Source organism: Miscanthus floridulus, chromosome 7 (assembly GCF_019320115.1).
Source record: "Miscanthus floridulus cultivar M001 chromosome 7, ASM1932011v1, whole genome shotgun sequence".
NCBI lineage: Eukaryota > Viridiplantae > Streptophyta > Magnoliopsida > Poales > Poaceae > Miscanthus > Miscanthus floridulus.
This window is the reverse complement of record NC_089586.1, coordinates 16,385,366-16,402,484: the sequence shown is the minus strand read 5'-3', so window position 1 is coordinate 16,402,484 and position 17,119 is coordinate 16,385,366. Positions and strand designations below refer to the sequence as shown.

The following is a 17,119-nucleotide window of genomic DNA, read 5'->3' as shown; positions in this document are numbered from 1 at the left end:
GCGAGGCATGACCTACTGGAGCGCTTCTTCAACCAACTTTGGCTCATTGGCTGGATGCGCTGAATTTTTCTGTTGTGGTCTCCTCTTTCCTCTCTTTCTCACTGCGATCCTGCACCCATGCTCCTGTCCAAGATTTCCCTCTAATAATTCACCTCAAGTGGAATTCGTGATGCTTATTCCGGCCTGCCTACCGCGGCGGTGCTACTCACTCGTTAGGTGTCTTCTGGTGTGGGTGTTCTTCTGAAAAAAATATGACTTTTGCCCACGCCCCCCACACCACACTCTGCTCGTGCTGTCCATTTGCTTGAATATATTATTTTCATTGTCATGTGTGCCGTGGGAATTGCTCCATTCAAGTGCCAGCTCTGATAAGTGTTCGTTTCTGACCATGCAACCTCTCATCCGGATTGGATTGGTTTCGGCTGTTGCTTGCTCCAGAAGGTGCGTTTTCTCCCATCCTTTTGTGGAACTCGTGCCCTTTTCTCTTTAGTATTAGTATCGTACTCTTTATCATCAAGTCAACCTTTAATTCGTGCTTTATTATACCCCCCTTCGTACTAGTTTCAGTCTGACTTTTGCTTGGATTGTCCTGCGATAGTCGCAGGTGTCCTTGTCCTTCTGATGTTGTTTGCTAATTCCACCGATAAGATGGCTTGCCTTGCACCAAGGAGCCAGTTCCCTTTTAATATTGATATAAGTTTGACTTTTTATGGATATTGCATTTCTGTTAGGCTGGGGCAGGATGTTAATAAGAGAAACGATATAGCTACTGGCCTTATGTTGTTTTGCTCACTTCTCTATTTTCCCTGGTGGATCCATGAGCATCCTGTAGGCCTTCTTTTAAAGAAGGTACTATGGTTCAGCTAGTTTCCTGGAAAAGCCTTCGCAATTGTGCGTGGCCCTTGTGTGGTCACATGTCAGCTTCACCGTGCATTGCTCCTTTTGCCGTATGATTACTTGGTTGGTGCAGTTCAGATCTCCTATTACATGTATGTTTTCTTTCACTGCAGGCCCTCTTCATTTGAGACTCACTTGTTACTGAGTGAGTTCTAGATTCGGCACTTATTCATTGTTCTTGCTCTCATTCTAGTTTGAGTAATTTATCCTTTTTAGACTGGTATATCTCCATTTCTCTATGTTCTCCTTGTAGTTTAGCACCTGTTGAGTTGTTCCTTTTGATGTCTATTGTCTATCCCTTATGCTCAAAATGTTCTCTTTTGTGCTGCGGGGTGTTGCATAATGAGCAGTCATGCCATGCTTTTCACAACATTCAAGCCATCTAGCTAAACAGATTGAGCATGGCTGAGGCCTCATCCTCGCTAGTTCAAGTGATTATTGGAGAAAGGATTCTACCTCATCGAAATAAAAATAGTTCAGAAAGTCCCATTACATCGGGAACTGAATAGTATCATCACCAGGCATGGCTGCAACAGATCACATGCTACTTGCCAGCAAGGTCAAAGAGTGGTGAATCTGTGCTGCAACCTGAACACGTGGCGATTGCTTAGTTGGTTGTTGGGTTTGTAATGGTTTCATCATCACGATCAGAGACAACGCTGCTGCGTTGTTTCCTTATTAAAGTAGTTTGAATTTTCATAATAGTGACTAGTGAGGAGCTATAGAGCATTCAGCCAATATCTGGATGTTAATGAGGAAGGAGCGATAAATTGAAATAAGCTGTCTGCATACTTTCTTGTTGCTGGGGAAGAGGATAGGGAGGAGAACGCATGCCTTCGGCTACTTTGCGTTGGACCAAAAATGAATTGCAGCACTTAGTTCATGATGAAAATATAAGATTAATGGAAAGGTTGAAAGTGTGTTCATTTTTAATGGACTGCTGGAGGAAGTTGCCAGGGAGTCCAAGTAATTGAAAAATAAGTATTGGGCTTAGCTAAAAACTGAACTATGTAGATTTTTTGGGTTTATATATTTAGAAATACTAATTTACTGGTATATTTGGCATATTGAAATTTTCTGGAAAATGAATAAATAATTTTGAAATTTGGATAGTTTCTTTTTCTTTACACTTTTCTAATTTTAGGCTGAGAAAACCACATACATCCATGAACTTTACTCATGTGTCACAACTCAGATTTAAAAAAATTATTTGGGATTAACCTAAGAACCTTTTTTTTAAAGTCTGTAATGTGCCACCATTTCTTGACCCAGATAATGTCCCTTCATATGCTATGCACACTCTTTGATTGTTGGTGGTTTTGCCACACTACAGACGCCATCGGCGATTGTGATCATGTGACATTGATTTAGTGTACTTTGTAGCACCTAGGCAATTCTTATACATTTAGAATACAATACTACATTGCTACTAAAATTTTAGCATCTTGTAATGTTATAAGCACCACCATAACACCAAATGAAATTATGAATGTGAATCAATGCCATGTGGTCTCTACCTACAACAAGAACAATACCAAATTCCATTGGTGTCAAACTGGATTTTAGCAAAAGCATCAAGAGTATCTCTGAAGTATGTAATTTATTTTGCCAACAGTCTAAAAAATATTTGGATTTTTATTCATTTTCCTCTGGATTTGTGGATCTTGGAACCGTTCCCTTTTGTCGCACGTATTCTTCATTTTTTCCATATCAAGAGTGAAAGTCACGTTTAAATGGTGTTGCATCAGATAGGGTGTGGATAGCTGGAACCCCATTGCTCTCTTCATTGCAAATTAACATGTACCCCTATTTTTGGACAGCTTTACCCCTCTCTTCTTTCTATTCCTTTTCACTTTCCCCTTCCTCTGCCCACTCTCTCAATCCCTAGCGCCGCTTCCTAGTTCGTTGATACTCTTCGTGCCCCCGATCCCTTAACCCCACATCTCCCTGTTCACTCTCTGTATCAACTGTTTTGCTTCCTGTGGCATCAGACAATACCTTTCTGGGTTTGGTGCGCGGACTTCCACTGGATCCCAATCAGCTTATCGCCTCGCCTTTGGTGCGAACTAACTCGTTTTCGCTTAAGCATGCGATGTGAAGTAATCTTATTATGTAATTCAATTTATTCCATTTATAGTTCAAATATAGTATCCGCTCATAATTGTATATCTCGATCTAGTTAGTTCTAGGTTACACTGATTTCTTCAATCTAGCTGTATGGTGCTGATGTTTCCTATGTGGCCTTGGGTTTTGGCATCGACTTTTAAATATCATCTTTCCTTTTTCCTTCCTTTTTTGCACCTTGATTATGCAGTATGCAGGCCGCACACTTACTTTTCTGTTCTTTTCTTACAGAAGCCGTGCTGTGTGCCTGTGTGTACTGATAATTTTGTAAATATGTACTGTCTGTTGTGAATGTTTTTTCTTCAGCTTTTATGATCCAGTAGCTGGCAGAGGTTATTCACTGTATTTTTTTTTCATCATGGCATTCCTTGTAATTGTCAAATGCTTGTATATCTTCTTCTCCCAGTTGATTTGTTTCTTTATTACTAGATTCATCACTTAGTAGTTCCTTAGTACAACAGTTTTGTTAGATAATCTACTGATTTCTTGTGTGAACACACAGCAAGGGAAGGCGGCGCCAAAAAGGTTCCCTGCTGTGGAACTGTAGCCGCTGTAGAGGCAGGCGCCGAACGGCTCACCTGCCGTACTGTAGCCACATGCAGGGACAGGCGCAGAAGTCAATCCTGCTGTGTTATCTAGTCACTGTTACAGCAGGGCAGCTGTACTAGGACTAGATGAGTAGAGTTGTATATATAGTTTGCCACTATAACTCAACAAAGAGAGTTCAGTTTTGCCATCTCCTATATAGGGCTCCGGCCAACGCTGGTGCTTGTACTGTGTGTATGCTCTGTTTTCCCTCTTCTTCTACCTAGCCATAGTGTGTGTGGTCGGACAGCCTCTGTCGTGCTCGGCTGTGGTCGGCAAGCCTGGTGAGTGGTCGACTCACCTGAGCCGGTAATCCTGTGGGCTAACAAGTGGTATCGGAACCGTACAAGCGCCATCGCCGGACTAATCGCTGGTGATGACGAACCGGCTGCAGTCATCCACCAGCAGGATGAAGTACTTACGCTCGTCGTGCGTAGCCGGCGTGATCGGCCCGCAGAGGTCACCATGGACCAGCTCGAGGGCCTCTGCCGCGCTGTACTTCGCCGTCTTTGGGAACGACAGCCTTCTTTGCTTCCCGATCAGGCAACTGTCACACAGCTCGCCTGCGTGCTCGAAATGAGGCAGCCCGGTCACCATCTTCTCCAGCCGACCAAGGGCGTCAAAGCTGAGATGGCCATACCGGGCATGCCACAACCATGGCTCCTCCGTGTGCCGTGCAGCCAAGTAGATGGGCTACTCCACCTTCAGGTCGAGCAGGTATAGCCGGTTCCGGGACCTCTTCACCTTGGCAAGAAGCTGTTGCTCCCGGTCCCTGATCCTAAGGACGTCGTCCTTGATCAGTACCTCGCTGCCGCGCTCATCTAGCTGGCTAATGCTGATGATGCTTGAACGCAGCTGCGGGATGTAATATACATCCGTCAGTGCGGTACTCGCCATTCTGGCACCTGAAGATGATGGTGTCGCGCCCTCGAATCGCCACCCTTGAGCCGTCACCGAACTTCACCATGCCGGTCACGTTGCCGTCGAGCTCAGAGAAGGCTTCCTTGGAACCCGTCATGTGGTTGCTGGCGCCAGAGTCCAGGTACCACCCCTGCTCCTGCTCGCCGTCCACACGTCCGAGGTGGACTTGGGTGCGCGGTTCGTCGAGGTTGACAGCCTTCAGAGCCTTGCCGTGCCCTTCCACCGTTATCACCTCTCCCTTCTCCTTGAGTCTTTTACTTGTACGCCATTAAAAAAGATGGTCTAATCGTCTATGTCCCTAAAAAGTTCGATCTATCGTCAGTGTCCAAGCTTGAAAAACTTTTCTCTCTCACGCCATTCTGTCTATTTGCAGCACTAACAGTGTGAAATGTGAGTGGCAAAGGACTTAAATGCTCCTGGAACTTTTGTTTCTCATGTGCCAATGCCTGCCCGCGCACGCCAGCTCGCACCCGTCCGCCGTCGTGTTTGTCTGCAACGGCAGCTCCTCTTTGTACGCCACGGACACCCGCGTCCGCCGCACCACGTCGAACTCCAGCTGCCGCGGCCCGTTGCTGCAGAGGTCGCCGGTCTCCTCGGCGTGGCACGGCGGGGAGCCGGTGCTCGTGCCGTTACTGTCGAGGCACTGGCACTGCACGTTCCCGGGGACGCACAGGCCGTACGCGCCGCACGACGTCGGCAGCTCGCACCGCTCCGCGATCGCCTTGTAGTCCGACATCCACGCCTTGGCGTCGCTGGTACAGTAGTACGCGCGGAGGTTGCCGTCGTCGTCCAGCGTCATCCGCCGGAAGACACCGGCGAGGTTCAGGGCGAACGTGTCGAACGACAGCACGTCCACCCTCTGGCTGCCACCGCCGCCGCCGCCGCTCTCGAGGTACAGGCCGAAGAACCCGAGGCCGTCGAGGCGGCCGTAGATCGGCGGCGCCGTGGCGTTCTCCTGCTGCGCCTCCAGCGCCGTGTGCTTCCAGTACATGGGCGTCGCCGTCCGGCCGCCGTCGAACTCCATGTGCAGCGCCATGTACGTCTTCCCGAGCCACAGCGCGAAGCGGCGGTTCGCGGAGATGAGCGGCGGCGACGAGGCGGTGAAGTTCTGGTCCACGACGATCGTGTCGGACGGGTGGTCGAAGGCTGGTGTCGACGGCGAGCGTGGCAGGGCGCGACCAGTCCCCGAGGTTGGCCGGCGTGGCCCGCCAGACGGGGACGGAGGACGGGAGGTGCACCACGGCGAGGTCCAGCGACGCCGGGCCAACGCGGAGGAAGCCCAGGGCGAAGGCGGCGCTGGTCGCGTACAGCAACGGCTCGAACGACGCCACGGACCCGGCCGGCCACCGCGAAGTTGACGCCGCTGGCGAAGTCGGCCCCCTTGTCCAGGTACGGGCTCACCAGCGACAGGTTCAGCACCATCGCTGTGTTTACTCATCACATGCAGCACCACCGGCCGTTTATTTGATCAGTGGCACGACACGATCACCATTTCCGGTGAAGTACACGGCAGCGCACCGGTGAGGGGAGAAGCTAAGGTACGTACCGAAGTAGTCGATGATGAGGAGGCCGTCAGAGCACCGGCCGGTGGGTTTCCGGAGAGTCTGGCCGTACGGGTAGCTGCCGATGGAGGCGAAGAAGCCGACGGGGCCCTCGCGCAGCAGGTTGCCCGTGTCCGCGATTGAGTCACCGAAGCTGTAGATGGCGTCCACCGAGCACGCGGCGTCATGGCTCCACCGGTCCGGCGCTCGACCGGTCCGTCTTGCTGCTGAGCGGCGTCATGGCTCCACCGGCGAGCATGCCGCTCAGCTCCCAGCTCGACTGGTTCAAGTCGCACCTCAACGCCACCTGCCCCTCGCAAGAAGGTAGCTACGTACGTTTTGGAAATTCTTCTGTTGAAGTGAATTGCCATATGATATGGAAAATATCAGACCTCACTCCTATATATAGCAAATAAATGTGTATGCAAATATTTAACCTGATGAATAGATTGCACGAAGAAGCTGGCCGAGAGCGCTGTTCTTGGTCGGCGAGATTGGAGGGAACGACTACAACTACGGTTTCTTACAGGGCACTAGGTCGATCCAGGCCATGAAGGCCTACGTGCCACAGGTCATAAACGCCATTATGGGATAGAGGAGGGAGCAGAGGAGTCGAGCGGAGGGAGCGGAGGAGTCGAGCCAGATGAGGAGAGTGAGAGCGGTCAATACCGGTCAACACGGCCTCCACCTCTAATTCCAACGGCAAGGGGCAACTGAGGTCATTTGCCACAGCGGACCCCACTCGTCAGGACAGCCAAACGGCGCAAATCAAACAGAAGGCGGATAGAATGGCGTGAGAAAGAAAAGTTTTTCGAGCTTGGACACTGACGATAGATCGAACTTTTTAGGGACATCGACGATTAGACCATCTTTTTTAATGGCATACAAGTAAAAGACTCCTTCTCCTTAGCCTCAACGTCGTGCAATGCACAGAACGTCACCATCAGGAGATTGGCCTCATCATCCTCATCAGCCTGCGCTAAATGAGCCTCAGCCTTCTTCTCCTGCTTGCGATTTGGGCACTCCTTTGCCCAATGGCCGTCTTCCCACATCATCGGCAGGCGTTGGGGTCGACCTTCTTCTTCTTCTCCGAAGAAGCCTTGCCGCTGCGTTTGCCATCGCCACCGCGGCTGGAAGGAGGCTTCCCCGGACTTCTTCTCCTTCATCCGGGCAGCCCACTCCTCCTCTGTCAGCAGCAACTTGCCGCTGTCCGTCATTGCTGTGGCCTGCTCCATGCGCTCGTCTATCGTCCGCAGACGGTCTGTCACATCCTCAATGGCCAGGGTGGATAAGTCCAGCATCGTCTCTATGGAGAGAACGATCTGGATATACTTGGAGACCGCCTCTTCTTCGTCGATGGTGACGCCGTGGCTCCTCAGCTTGCTAATGAGCGACTGTAGGCGGAGGGAGAAATCCTTCACCGACTCACCATCCTTGAACTTGAGGTTGGCGTACTCCTGCTTTAGCAGCTGGGCCATCGCCTTCTTTGCACGGTCGGAGCCGACGCGCATCGCTGCAATGGCCTTCCACGCCTTCTTAGCAGAGTTCTTCACCCCCAACGGCTCCCTGTACTCCGCTGGTACAGCAGCGAGGATAACCTCCAACGCTGACATGTCGTCTTGTTCGTTGTCGGTGCCCTTGTTAATGGCATTCCAGAGCCGTCGGACTTTGAACTTGACCTTCATGGTCACCGACCACTCACCATAGTTCGTGCGAGTTAGCGTTGGCCAACTGGTGCCGCTGACCTCCCGCACTGTGCACACGACAACCTCCTGTCGTGGCTGGGCAGCCACAGCAGCGCCGCTGCTGTCGCCCATCTCCGAACCGTCCGTCATCGCCAGTGGTTTGTCCGGCGACGGCGCTTATACGGCTCTGATACCACTTGTTGGTCCCTTGGCTGCCCTGCACAGGTAAGCAGTAAGCTTATCAGCATACTTACTCACTCACTATGGCTAGAGGTAGAAGAAGATATTGAAAATAACTCACACACACACAGCACAAGCCAGCGCTAGCCGAAAGCTCTGCTTCTGGATGTGGCAAACTGAACTGCTCTTTTGTATTGCCTTAGGTGTGATATATATATAAGTGCTAGTACCTCTACCAGGTACATAGTTGTTGGTGAGTACACCAACTGCCTACTCATAAGGTACACCAACTACTCCTAGTATTAGCAGTATAAAGCTTAGATCAGTCCACTACCAAGACATGGTTGATGTAATAGCTACCAACTAATGTACTAGAGGTGGCATATTGCCATACTGCTACAGCAGTAGAGACTGGACAGCCGAGCTTACCAAATGCCAACTCTGCTGCAGCAAGAGAGAGAGATCAGCAGCAGATTATGTCTTACACTTGGAACACCATCATTTCGATCCTTATCCAAGTTATGCCAACATATATATGATTAACTTTAACTAACTGTTTCTGTCACCTACTTGGTAGTTTTCTTTTAGAACATATTTTGTTTATTTAAAATGAAGTAGCATAAATAAATGTGGTCTCAGACAGTAAAGAGACAAAAATCGGTTCTTTGTAGATGCTCTCTATATATTAGTGTGTTGCAGAATTATTTGTTCTTCAAACTTTGATTAAAACCCGGTGTACCATTGCATTAAGGAAAGATGTTTGTGTGTGAATGGATTCTCTTGTTGTGGGAGATGTTGTGTGTTTTAATCAAACCAGTTAGTTGAAGTTAACACCCATAATGAAGTGGCATAAATAAACGCGATCAAGATGTAAATATGATCTGGTTGGGTCTCTTAAAAATCAGTCAATTTTCCTACATGATTATGGGTGTTTTTGGCTACTTTGACCAATTTTGGCCACCATTTGGTTGGATGCTAAAATTTGGCTTGGTACCCTCTTCTTTTGGCCACCTTAGTTCATTTTGGTGGCCAAAGTTGACCAAATTCATGGCCACCAAATTTTGGCTTGGTTAGAAGATGCCATAAACCAAACACACCCTACATCCTTGTGAATTCGTGATTCTGCTTTCTACTGACATTTTGTATTAGGACATCAGTATTCAGATGATGATCTCCATATTTTCTGTAACATCCAGATTCGCAGTGATAAGGCCAGGGAATATTTGCTTGCCATGCCGAGGAAGCGCCCTATTCCTTTTTCTCATAAGTTCCATAATGCTGATCCTCTGGCTCTCCGCTTGCTGGAGCGTTTACTTGCATTTGATCTTGGAGCGTTGACTTGCATTTGATCCTAAAGATCGACCTACTGCTGAAGAGGTATACTCTTTGGGGCAGAACATGTTATTCCTCATGAGTGCACGTGCATAAAGTTTATATCGTTGTAATCTCGTCCAGGCTTTAGCTGATCCATATTTTAGTGGGCTTTCTAAATTGGAACTTGAGCCTTCAGCGCAACCAATTTCAAAGGTTGACTTTGAATTTGAGGGAAGAAAACTAACAAAGGTGGGTGTAAGAGAAATGATATATCGGGAGGTATGTAACCATTTTCATTCTGGGTGGAACATATGTTGCTCAGTCAATATTGGATTTCTGATCTTCTCAGTGCAAACAGATTTTGGAGTACCATCCACAGATGCTTCAGGAGTACATCGAAGGTGGAGAGCAGATTCACTTCCTATATCCAAGGTAAAGATTTGTACTATTGATTTTAATTCAGTGCAGAAGTACATCTACCATAGGTCTGTACTCTTTATGCTTGTTGCTCAGTGCTCAATATCTTTCAATTTCTTTGGTGATTCGATTGAGAATTACTCCCTCCATCCCAAATTGTAAGTCATTCTAAGAATCTTGGAGAGTCAAAGCATCTCAAGTTTGACCAAGTTTATATAATAAGATAATAACATTTATGATACCAACTAAGTACCAATAGATTCTTTGTTAATTATATTTCTATAGTATACCTATTTGATGTCATAAATCTTTGTAATTTTTTTTATAATTTTGGTCAAACTTGAGAAGCTTTGACTCTCCAAGATTCTTGGAATGACTTACAATTTGGGATGGAGGGAGTACAATCTTAGAATTACTTTGTATGTTCTCAATTCTTGTTTCTAAACACTTTCCCCCCCGGCACTGCAACATTTATTAAATATACAACTGAAACGTCTAACACCATCTATTATAATGCAAGCATTATTTGAGAGCCTGGTGTGTTTCTGAATGAACTTTTGAAACTGTTAGCAATGTCTATTATACAAGTACTCTCTGCGTTCCAAATTATAAGCCACTCTAGTTTTTCTATGTACATCTGATAAGCAAGGCTGAAAAGTACCGTTCGCTGATTTCTTCTGAGAGAAAAACACTGTACCATAACTGATAAATCAGGCTGATAAGTTCAAACGAACAGGGCCTACATTGTTTTTGCTATATGTGCTATGTCTAGATACATAATAAAAGCTATGTCTAGAATTAGACTGGTGTACTGTTAAGTTTTGAGATTCAACTGCTAGATTCTGGCAGATCTGTTAACCGCACTCTCCTTGGTTCCGCAAAATTTCCTGATCGATAAGAACTATAATAAATCTTTGCTGTGGTGCTACATCTATACTGCTGCAGCTGCAGCTGCTACTGCTGCTACCACAGTAAATCTGTGAGAGGCAGGTGCAGCCGCAGCGATCGAAAATGGTTTCCGAACTGCTCGTAAAATGTCATGCCGAGGCGATGAACCTTGGAAGTGCCATGACAGCTGCAGGATTTTCAGTTCGGGAAATGGTCAGCTGATGAATGCAACGCATGTACGTACACTAGTACTGGTGAGCCCCAAGTGGGGGCAGGTGAACTGTGTCAGTGTCACAAACAATGCCTGGCCAGTGGCCACTGGCACACCAACACGGTTGTGCACTTTTGCCGGATAGGTTTCATCAGTAGCACAGCATGAGTTGAGACACGGTCAGCTGCTGTCTGTAGTAGCATGGCACAAACCGAACAACTCCACCAAGTGCAATGTGACGAGAGCCTAAGTTTATTTACAGACCATTTCAAAACAAAGTTTATTTGCAGAGAAAAAAAATCACACAGAAGGAGAAGAAACATTGTCACGATAAGATGAAACAAAATTTAGCCAAATCAAATACAGCAGCCCTTATCTATAATAATTTTTGTAAACTAATTTAAACACTGCCACATGAGTTAAGAAAAGGATGAACGAGACAGTATTTTTTTAATGCTCCAGGCCGGACAGCCGGCCGGGAATCTTGATGATCGGCGCGGCGGCGAGCTGAGCTCCGACCGCACGCGCACGCTGTACGAGGAGCACTGCATGCTCAGTTGTGGTTCTGCGACGGGCCGGACGGCGGGGTGGGAGCGCCGCCGCCGACCGTCGTCGCCCGGCGCGCCGCCCCCGTGGCCGTGGCCACGCTGTCCGTCGCCCGGTGGTGACCGCCGTCGAGCGCCCGCACCCGCGCAACAGTAGCTACACCACCGTTACTCGTCTCCTCGCGCACTGGCCTGCTGGCGCCGCCGCACGGCGTGCGGAGGAGCACGAGGACGAGGAGGATTGCGACGACGACGGCCAACCGCTGCGGCGCCGGGACGCACAGAGACGACGACGAAGCTGCTGCCATGGCGATCGAACGAGCGAGCGACGATATGATGGGATGGGCCGGCTGGGTGGTCGATCCAAGTAAAGGGTCGGATCGGAGGTGGCTGCGTGCTGGGCGCCGCCGGCGATGAGGGTCGAGATCGATGGTCGAGGTGGATGGACCGGTTCTCGTGTTCGTGTGGCTTGGTTGGCAGAATGAGAGTGATCGACCTCGTGGCGTGGCAGTGGCCGCGGCTGGCCGGCGAGGAGGCTGCTGCGTGCATGTATATAGACAGACCATGCAGTGGAAGCGCACAACGGGACCGGCCCTACGTGTCTCGCGCATCTGTGTGACCGAGCATGCTCACATCTTGGCTAGCTACCTATTCATCCGGTGCGTGCGTCGTTAAAGTAGCATGCAATGGACGTAGATCTTCAATCTTCATGATGAAAATCAGACTTTTTGAGCAAATGCCGGCTGTCAACTCAACTGGGCAGCCCAAGCTGACAATTTGGTGGGCCGTGATCATGCTTGATCTCTTCTCAGCCATCCGATCCGGTACGGTCCAGCCCGACTGCACGTTTCATTTGGGCTGCTTCAGTGTCTTACACTCTTACCACACTGGTCCTGAAGCACCGATGCAAAGAGAATAGAGTCCTTTAGAAGGCATGAATTTCTTAACGTGAATCGGTGTATTTTTACAAAATAAAAGTAGGAAACAGAACAAAAAATCACACGTTCTAAAGGCCCATAGGCGGACTGGAACTCGGTGCATTTCAAAAAAAGGAAAAAGGTACTGGCAGCGGAGAGAAATTAGTAGGGGACTTGAATGTTGAAACTGTAGCTATTACAACTTTACGAGCATATTTGCCCAGTATCAAAGTGACCTCAACTTTGGAATTTTGCGGTGCACCCCTGCCACTTTGTGCCAGTACTCAGTAGCAAGTGTACGCGTTAAGGTGACTACTGACCAGGTGAGAGGAGGAAGCAGAGGGCATCAACCAACCAAGCCCCAAATGCAAAGCACATCTGCACACCTGGCCAGCAATCTGGAAATAAAAGGAGAGAGGACTGGAGGAAGGAGACGCGACGCAAAGTTGGATTGGATGACAAGGGAAGCACCACCGGCTGGAGAAAGGAATCCACGGCCGCACTAGCTACCCCCGGTGGCAGTTGGGTGAAATTTGAGAATTTAGCTACTGTAGCATTTTCGTTTTTATTTGACAATTAGTATTTAATCATGGACTAATTAGGCTCAAAACGTTGTCTCGCGATTTCCAACTAAACTGTGCAATTAGTTTTTTTCGTCTACATTTAATGCTTCATGCACGTATCGTAAAATTTAATAGGGTAAATACTATAGCACTTTTTTGAAAAACTTTTTGAACTAAACGAGGCCACCACCACGGCACACCTGCGTGCTGCTACTGCAACGAGTGATCTGCAATTCGGAGGCAGGCTTGCAAACCTGGGCGCTGTTCGCTTGTCTCGTGAGCCGTGCTATGCCAGAAGCGAACAGGGCCGGTCGTCGAAAGCAGGCCCCGACCAACGACTCTTGTACCAGTGAGTCCCTCGATTATTTCTGGACCCGAGCAAGAAAGAAACCCCACTCCCAAGTGCGAACTCCCCTCCCTCCACCCACATGGCGCTCCAGGCAGCGCAGGCGCAGCAGCAGGCCACCCCGTCGCCTTCGCCGTCGCGCGCCCCCTCGCCGACGCGCGAGGGGACGGGTAGCGGCGAGTGGCCGGGCGACGTGGAGAAGCTCCCCACCGCCGGCGCCGCGTCCCCGGACGACGTCGAGCTCGTCGTCGTCGCCTCCACGCACCACGCCGCCGCCGCCAAGTACGTGCCGCCGCGCGCCACGTCGCACACTGCCGACCCGAACCCCGGCGGCGGCGGCTCCGCGGGGTGGTACTCGTGGAACGGCGGCCGCACCCTCACCGCGGCAACGCCGCGTCACGCTCGCCCCGATCCGACGCCGCCACGGCGCCAGCAGCCCGTGGAGGCCCCGCCGCCGCCCCCGCCCGCGCCCGCCCCGGCTCTGCCTCCGGCTACCCCTCCCGCCCCGGCTCCGGCTCAGGTTCCCCCTACCGCCCCGGCTCCGGCTCCACAGGCCCCGTCGCCTCATGTGCAGTTCAGGTCGGCCGACCAGGTCGTGCCCAACATCGTGTCGCGGAAGCGCCGGGCCGCCGCGATGCAGCGCACCGCGCTGCTGGCCAGGGGCGCCGCCGCGGCGCTCTGCCTCGCCGCGCTCGCCGTGCTCGCCGCCGACACTCGCAAGGGCTGGGCCCGCGACTCCTACAGCAACTACACCCAGTTCCGGTACGCCCCCCCACGCACACCCAAAATAAATTCGCCTTGATTCCGTTTACTCGCATGTTAGGGTTCTAGTATTTCTATATAGCTTGTGTTGGCGATTCCGTTTACGCGTCAGACATTCATTCTGCTGCGTGCGTAGGTACTCGGAGGCCGTCAACGTGATCGGCTTCCTCTACTCGGTGTTCCAGTTCGTCGCGCTCGCCGAGTTCATGAGGAGGAACAAGCAGTTGATTCCTCATCCGAAGCGTGATCTCTTCGACTTCACCATGGATCAGGTTTGTTTGTGCCTGCCTCGTGTCGCCTTTACCGCTCGCTTTTCCTAGGCTTGTTTAGGGCTGTGCAACTGCTTGTCCTGTCCTCCTGATTATTATTTTGCGGAGGAAGAGGAATCAGTATGAAATCATCTTGCCGAAGCAAAGTATAAGCTTTTTAACCTGATGAAGATGTCTTACTTGTGACTAGTGAAGTAGTGATATACTCTGTAGTTACTTTATGCTCCATTTGGTGCCTCAGTCGCAGTCAGCATGGTTAGATCATTGCCGTCTTGGTATGCACCCCAAATGTCTGCATTTTGATTGTCCTTTCCCGTGCTAAACTTTGCATCACCCATCCAAATTTGCGATGAATTGTTATGGCTGTTAATAGCTACTTATTTGAAGTTGAGTAGAGAATACTCAACATCAGCGTGGAAATAAAACCTAGCTGATTGATGAATTATGGGGATATTGATGAAGATGTTAGCCATAAAATCAAAGCAGGATGGATGAAGTGGCGCCAAGCATCTGGTGTCCTATGTGACAAAAGGGTACCACAGAAGCTAAAAGGTAAGTTTTATAGGACAGCGATTAGACTTGCTATGTTGTATGGTGCAGAATGTTGGCCTACGAAAAGACGACATATTCAACGGATAAGTGTCGCGGAAATACGTATGTTGCGTTGGATTTGCAGTCATACAAGAAGGGATCGAGTTCGGAATGATAATATATGTGATAGATTAGGGGTAGCACCAATTGAAGAAAAGCTTGTCCGACACCGGTTGAGATGGTTTGGACATGTCCAACGGAGACCTCCAGAGGCACCGGTGCGTAGTGGAATCCTAAGTCAGGATAGTAACGTGAAGAGAGGCAGAGGAAGACCGAAGTTGACTTGGGTAGAGACAATAAAAGGAGACTTGAAAGGATGGAATATACCCAAAGACTTAGCCTTAGATAGGAGTGCTTGGAAAACAGCTATTCACGTGCCTGAACCTTGATTGCTTCTGTTGGGTTTCAAGTCTAGCCTACCCCAACTTGTTTGGAACTTAAAGGCTTTGTTGTTGTTGTTGTTGTTGATTGATGATTTGTTATGGCTGTTAATAGCTATTTATTTGAAGTTGAGTAGAGAATACTCAACATCAGCGTGGAAATAAAACCTAGCTGATTGGTTGCTGCATACTACTTTGCATCCCTGACTACTCCAGTTACTTTATACATGAGTATCAGCAAGATCATTGCGATGTTCGACATATTCATTTTCACGTTCACTGCATCCGTGTTCACATGTAAACCGAGTGAATGAGCAATTGATGAGCTTGCTTATAGTTAATATGTCCTCAAGCAAACCGAAATTATTTCACAATGATTATGTGCTCAAGTGCATAGAATTGCAGGATCATTAGCTGTCCCCTTCCTGGTTTCTTTTATGAACCCTCCCTGGTTTCTTATCTGAACTGAAGAGTTACAAGACCATAATGTTGGTGTGTAGCACCTTTATTGTGATGTCACTGTACTAGTGTCAATTTTACTTCTTATTTTGTCAGTTACACAAACTTGAGACTGCCTCCTTGTTGCTTACATTTGAGGTGAGACATCTCGATTCTCCCTGAGCATGTGATAGCTAGTGCCAGAATTGACTTTAGTGAAGGGTTAGATAGATAGTTTAGATGGCCAACTTCATCAACTATCCCACAAGGCCACAATCACATTAGTTTCAAGGTTGACACTGGCATTGTTATTAAGTCGTCCAATTAATCATGATTAGTCGTCCTAATCGCTACTCTGGACTCGACTAGGAGCTACGACCCGATTAGACCGATTAGTTGTCTGGCCGTGTGATTAGTCGTCGACTAGGGGGTGAACGACCAGAAACATAATGCAATTGCTGGGCAGCTGAGACATCGGGTGTATGTGTATCTAGGCTGGCTTGGGCCACTTGAGCTTAATTTTGTTTTGGCCCAATTTGTAACCCTTCTCATCCTAGTTGCTGCCGGTCTGCGAAGATGAGCTTCTCCTCCGATCTCCATTCCTCCTCCATTTTCTTGAGATCTTATTCCTGAAAATTGACTGCTGCAGTAGCAGTGTAGGAATTGCTCTTTGCTCTGCTTGTCTGCCATTTACTGATGTTTATGTCTACTGCTACTGGTGGGTGCTGGCTTGTGGCTTGCCTGCTGCACTTTTGTAGATTTGGTTCCGCACTTGTGTACATAGTATATGATATATATTAGTCCTGACATATAGGGGCGACTAGGTTTGACTAGTCACTCTGGTTGATGACTTATTGCAACTAGTCGCCTAGTCGGTCCCTTGCCGAATAGAATCAACTAGATGACTTGATAACACTGGACACTGGAGTAAAATCACCATTGGTCAAATTTTACCAAAACTGTGCATTGGAATCGCTCCGTTTCTCCCCCCTTCTCCCCCAACTATATGAATAGAGAACTCTAGGATAGTATGCCAATGTAGACCCACAATTCCCAGAGATGAGCTTGCTTTCTTGATGTTTTCTGCTTTTCAATTCAATCTCAGCAAGTGGATGCCGATGCTGATTTCTTTTTTTGTTATTTCAGGTGTTAGCGTACCTTCTGATATCGTCATCGTCGTCAGCAACTGCTCGAGTAAGTGATTTGATCGACAACTGGGGGAGCGATCCCTTCCCGAGCATGGCGAATGGCTCCATCACCATATCTTTCCTGGCATTCGCGGTTTTCGCCATCTGCTCCCTCATCTCCGCATACAATCTGTTCCGCCGAGACGTGTAGCTGTTCCTTGTCAACTTCTTGTTGCCCTTCTATTACTGGACAAAGTTTTCAGTGCAGACTTCACATTGTGTTGTACTTGTACATGTATATATATATGTGATGGGAACTCTAAACTTCTAGCAATAATATATCTACATAATGAAGGGCAACGAAATTCAAAAGTTCTAGTGACTCTGAATCAAAGTAATTTTATTGCATTACATCAAC

At 48.7% G+C, this 17,119-nt stretch overlaps 1 protein-coding gene and 2 pseudogenes across 1 annotated transcript; 2 read left to right on the top strand and 1 right to left on the bottom strand.

Annotated features, from left to right (window-relative positions):
- The first annotated feature begins 2,709 nt into the window (after window positions 1-2,709).
- LOC136466610 (mitogen-activated protein kinase 13-like) lies at window positions 2,710-9,780 on the top strand (annotated as a pseudogene).
- On the bottom strand, window positions 4,864-7,681 carry LOC136465137 (uncharacterized; annotated as a pseudogene).
- A 133-nt stretch (window positions 9,781-9,913) lies between the features above and the next one.
- On the top strand, window positions 9,914-17,050 carry LOC136466609 (CASP-like protein 4A1). The gene is made up of 3 exons (XM_066465068.1): window positions 9,914-13,896; window positions 14,033-14,168; window positions 16,721-17,050. The coding sequence occupies exons 1-3, from the start codon at window positions 13,217-13,219 to the stop codon at window positions 16,910-16,912; spliced, it is 1,008 nt and encodes a 335-aa protein (XP_066321165.1). The 5' UTR covers window positions 9,914-13,216; the 3' UTR covers window positions 16,913-17,050.
- The last annotated feature ends 69 nt before the right edge of the window (window positions 17,051-17,119 follow it).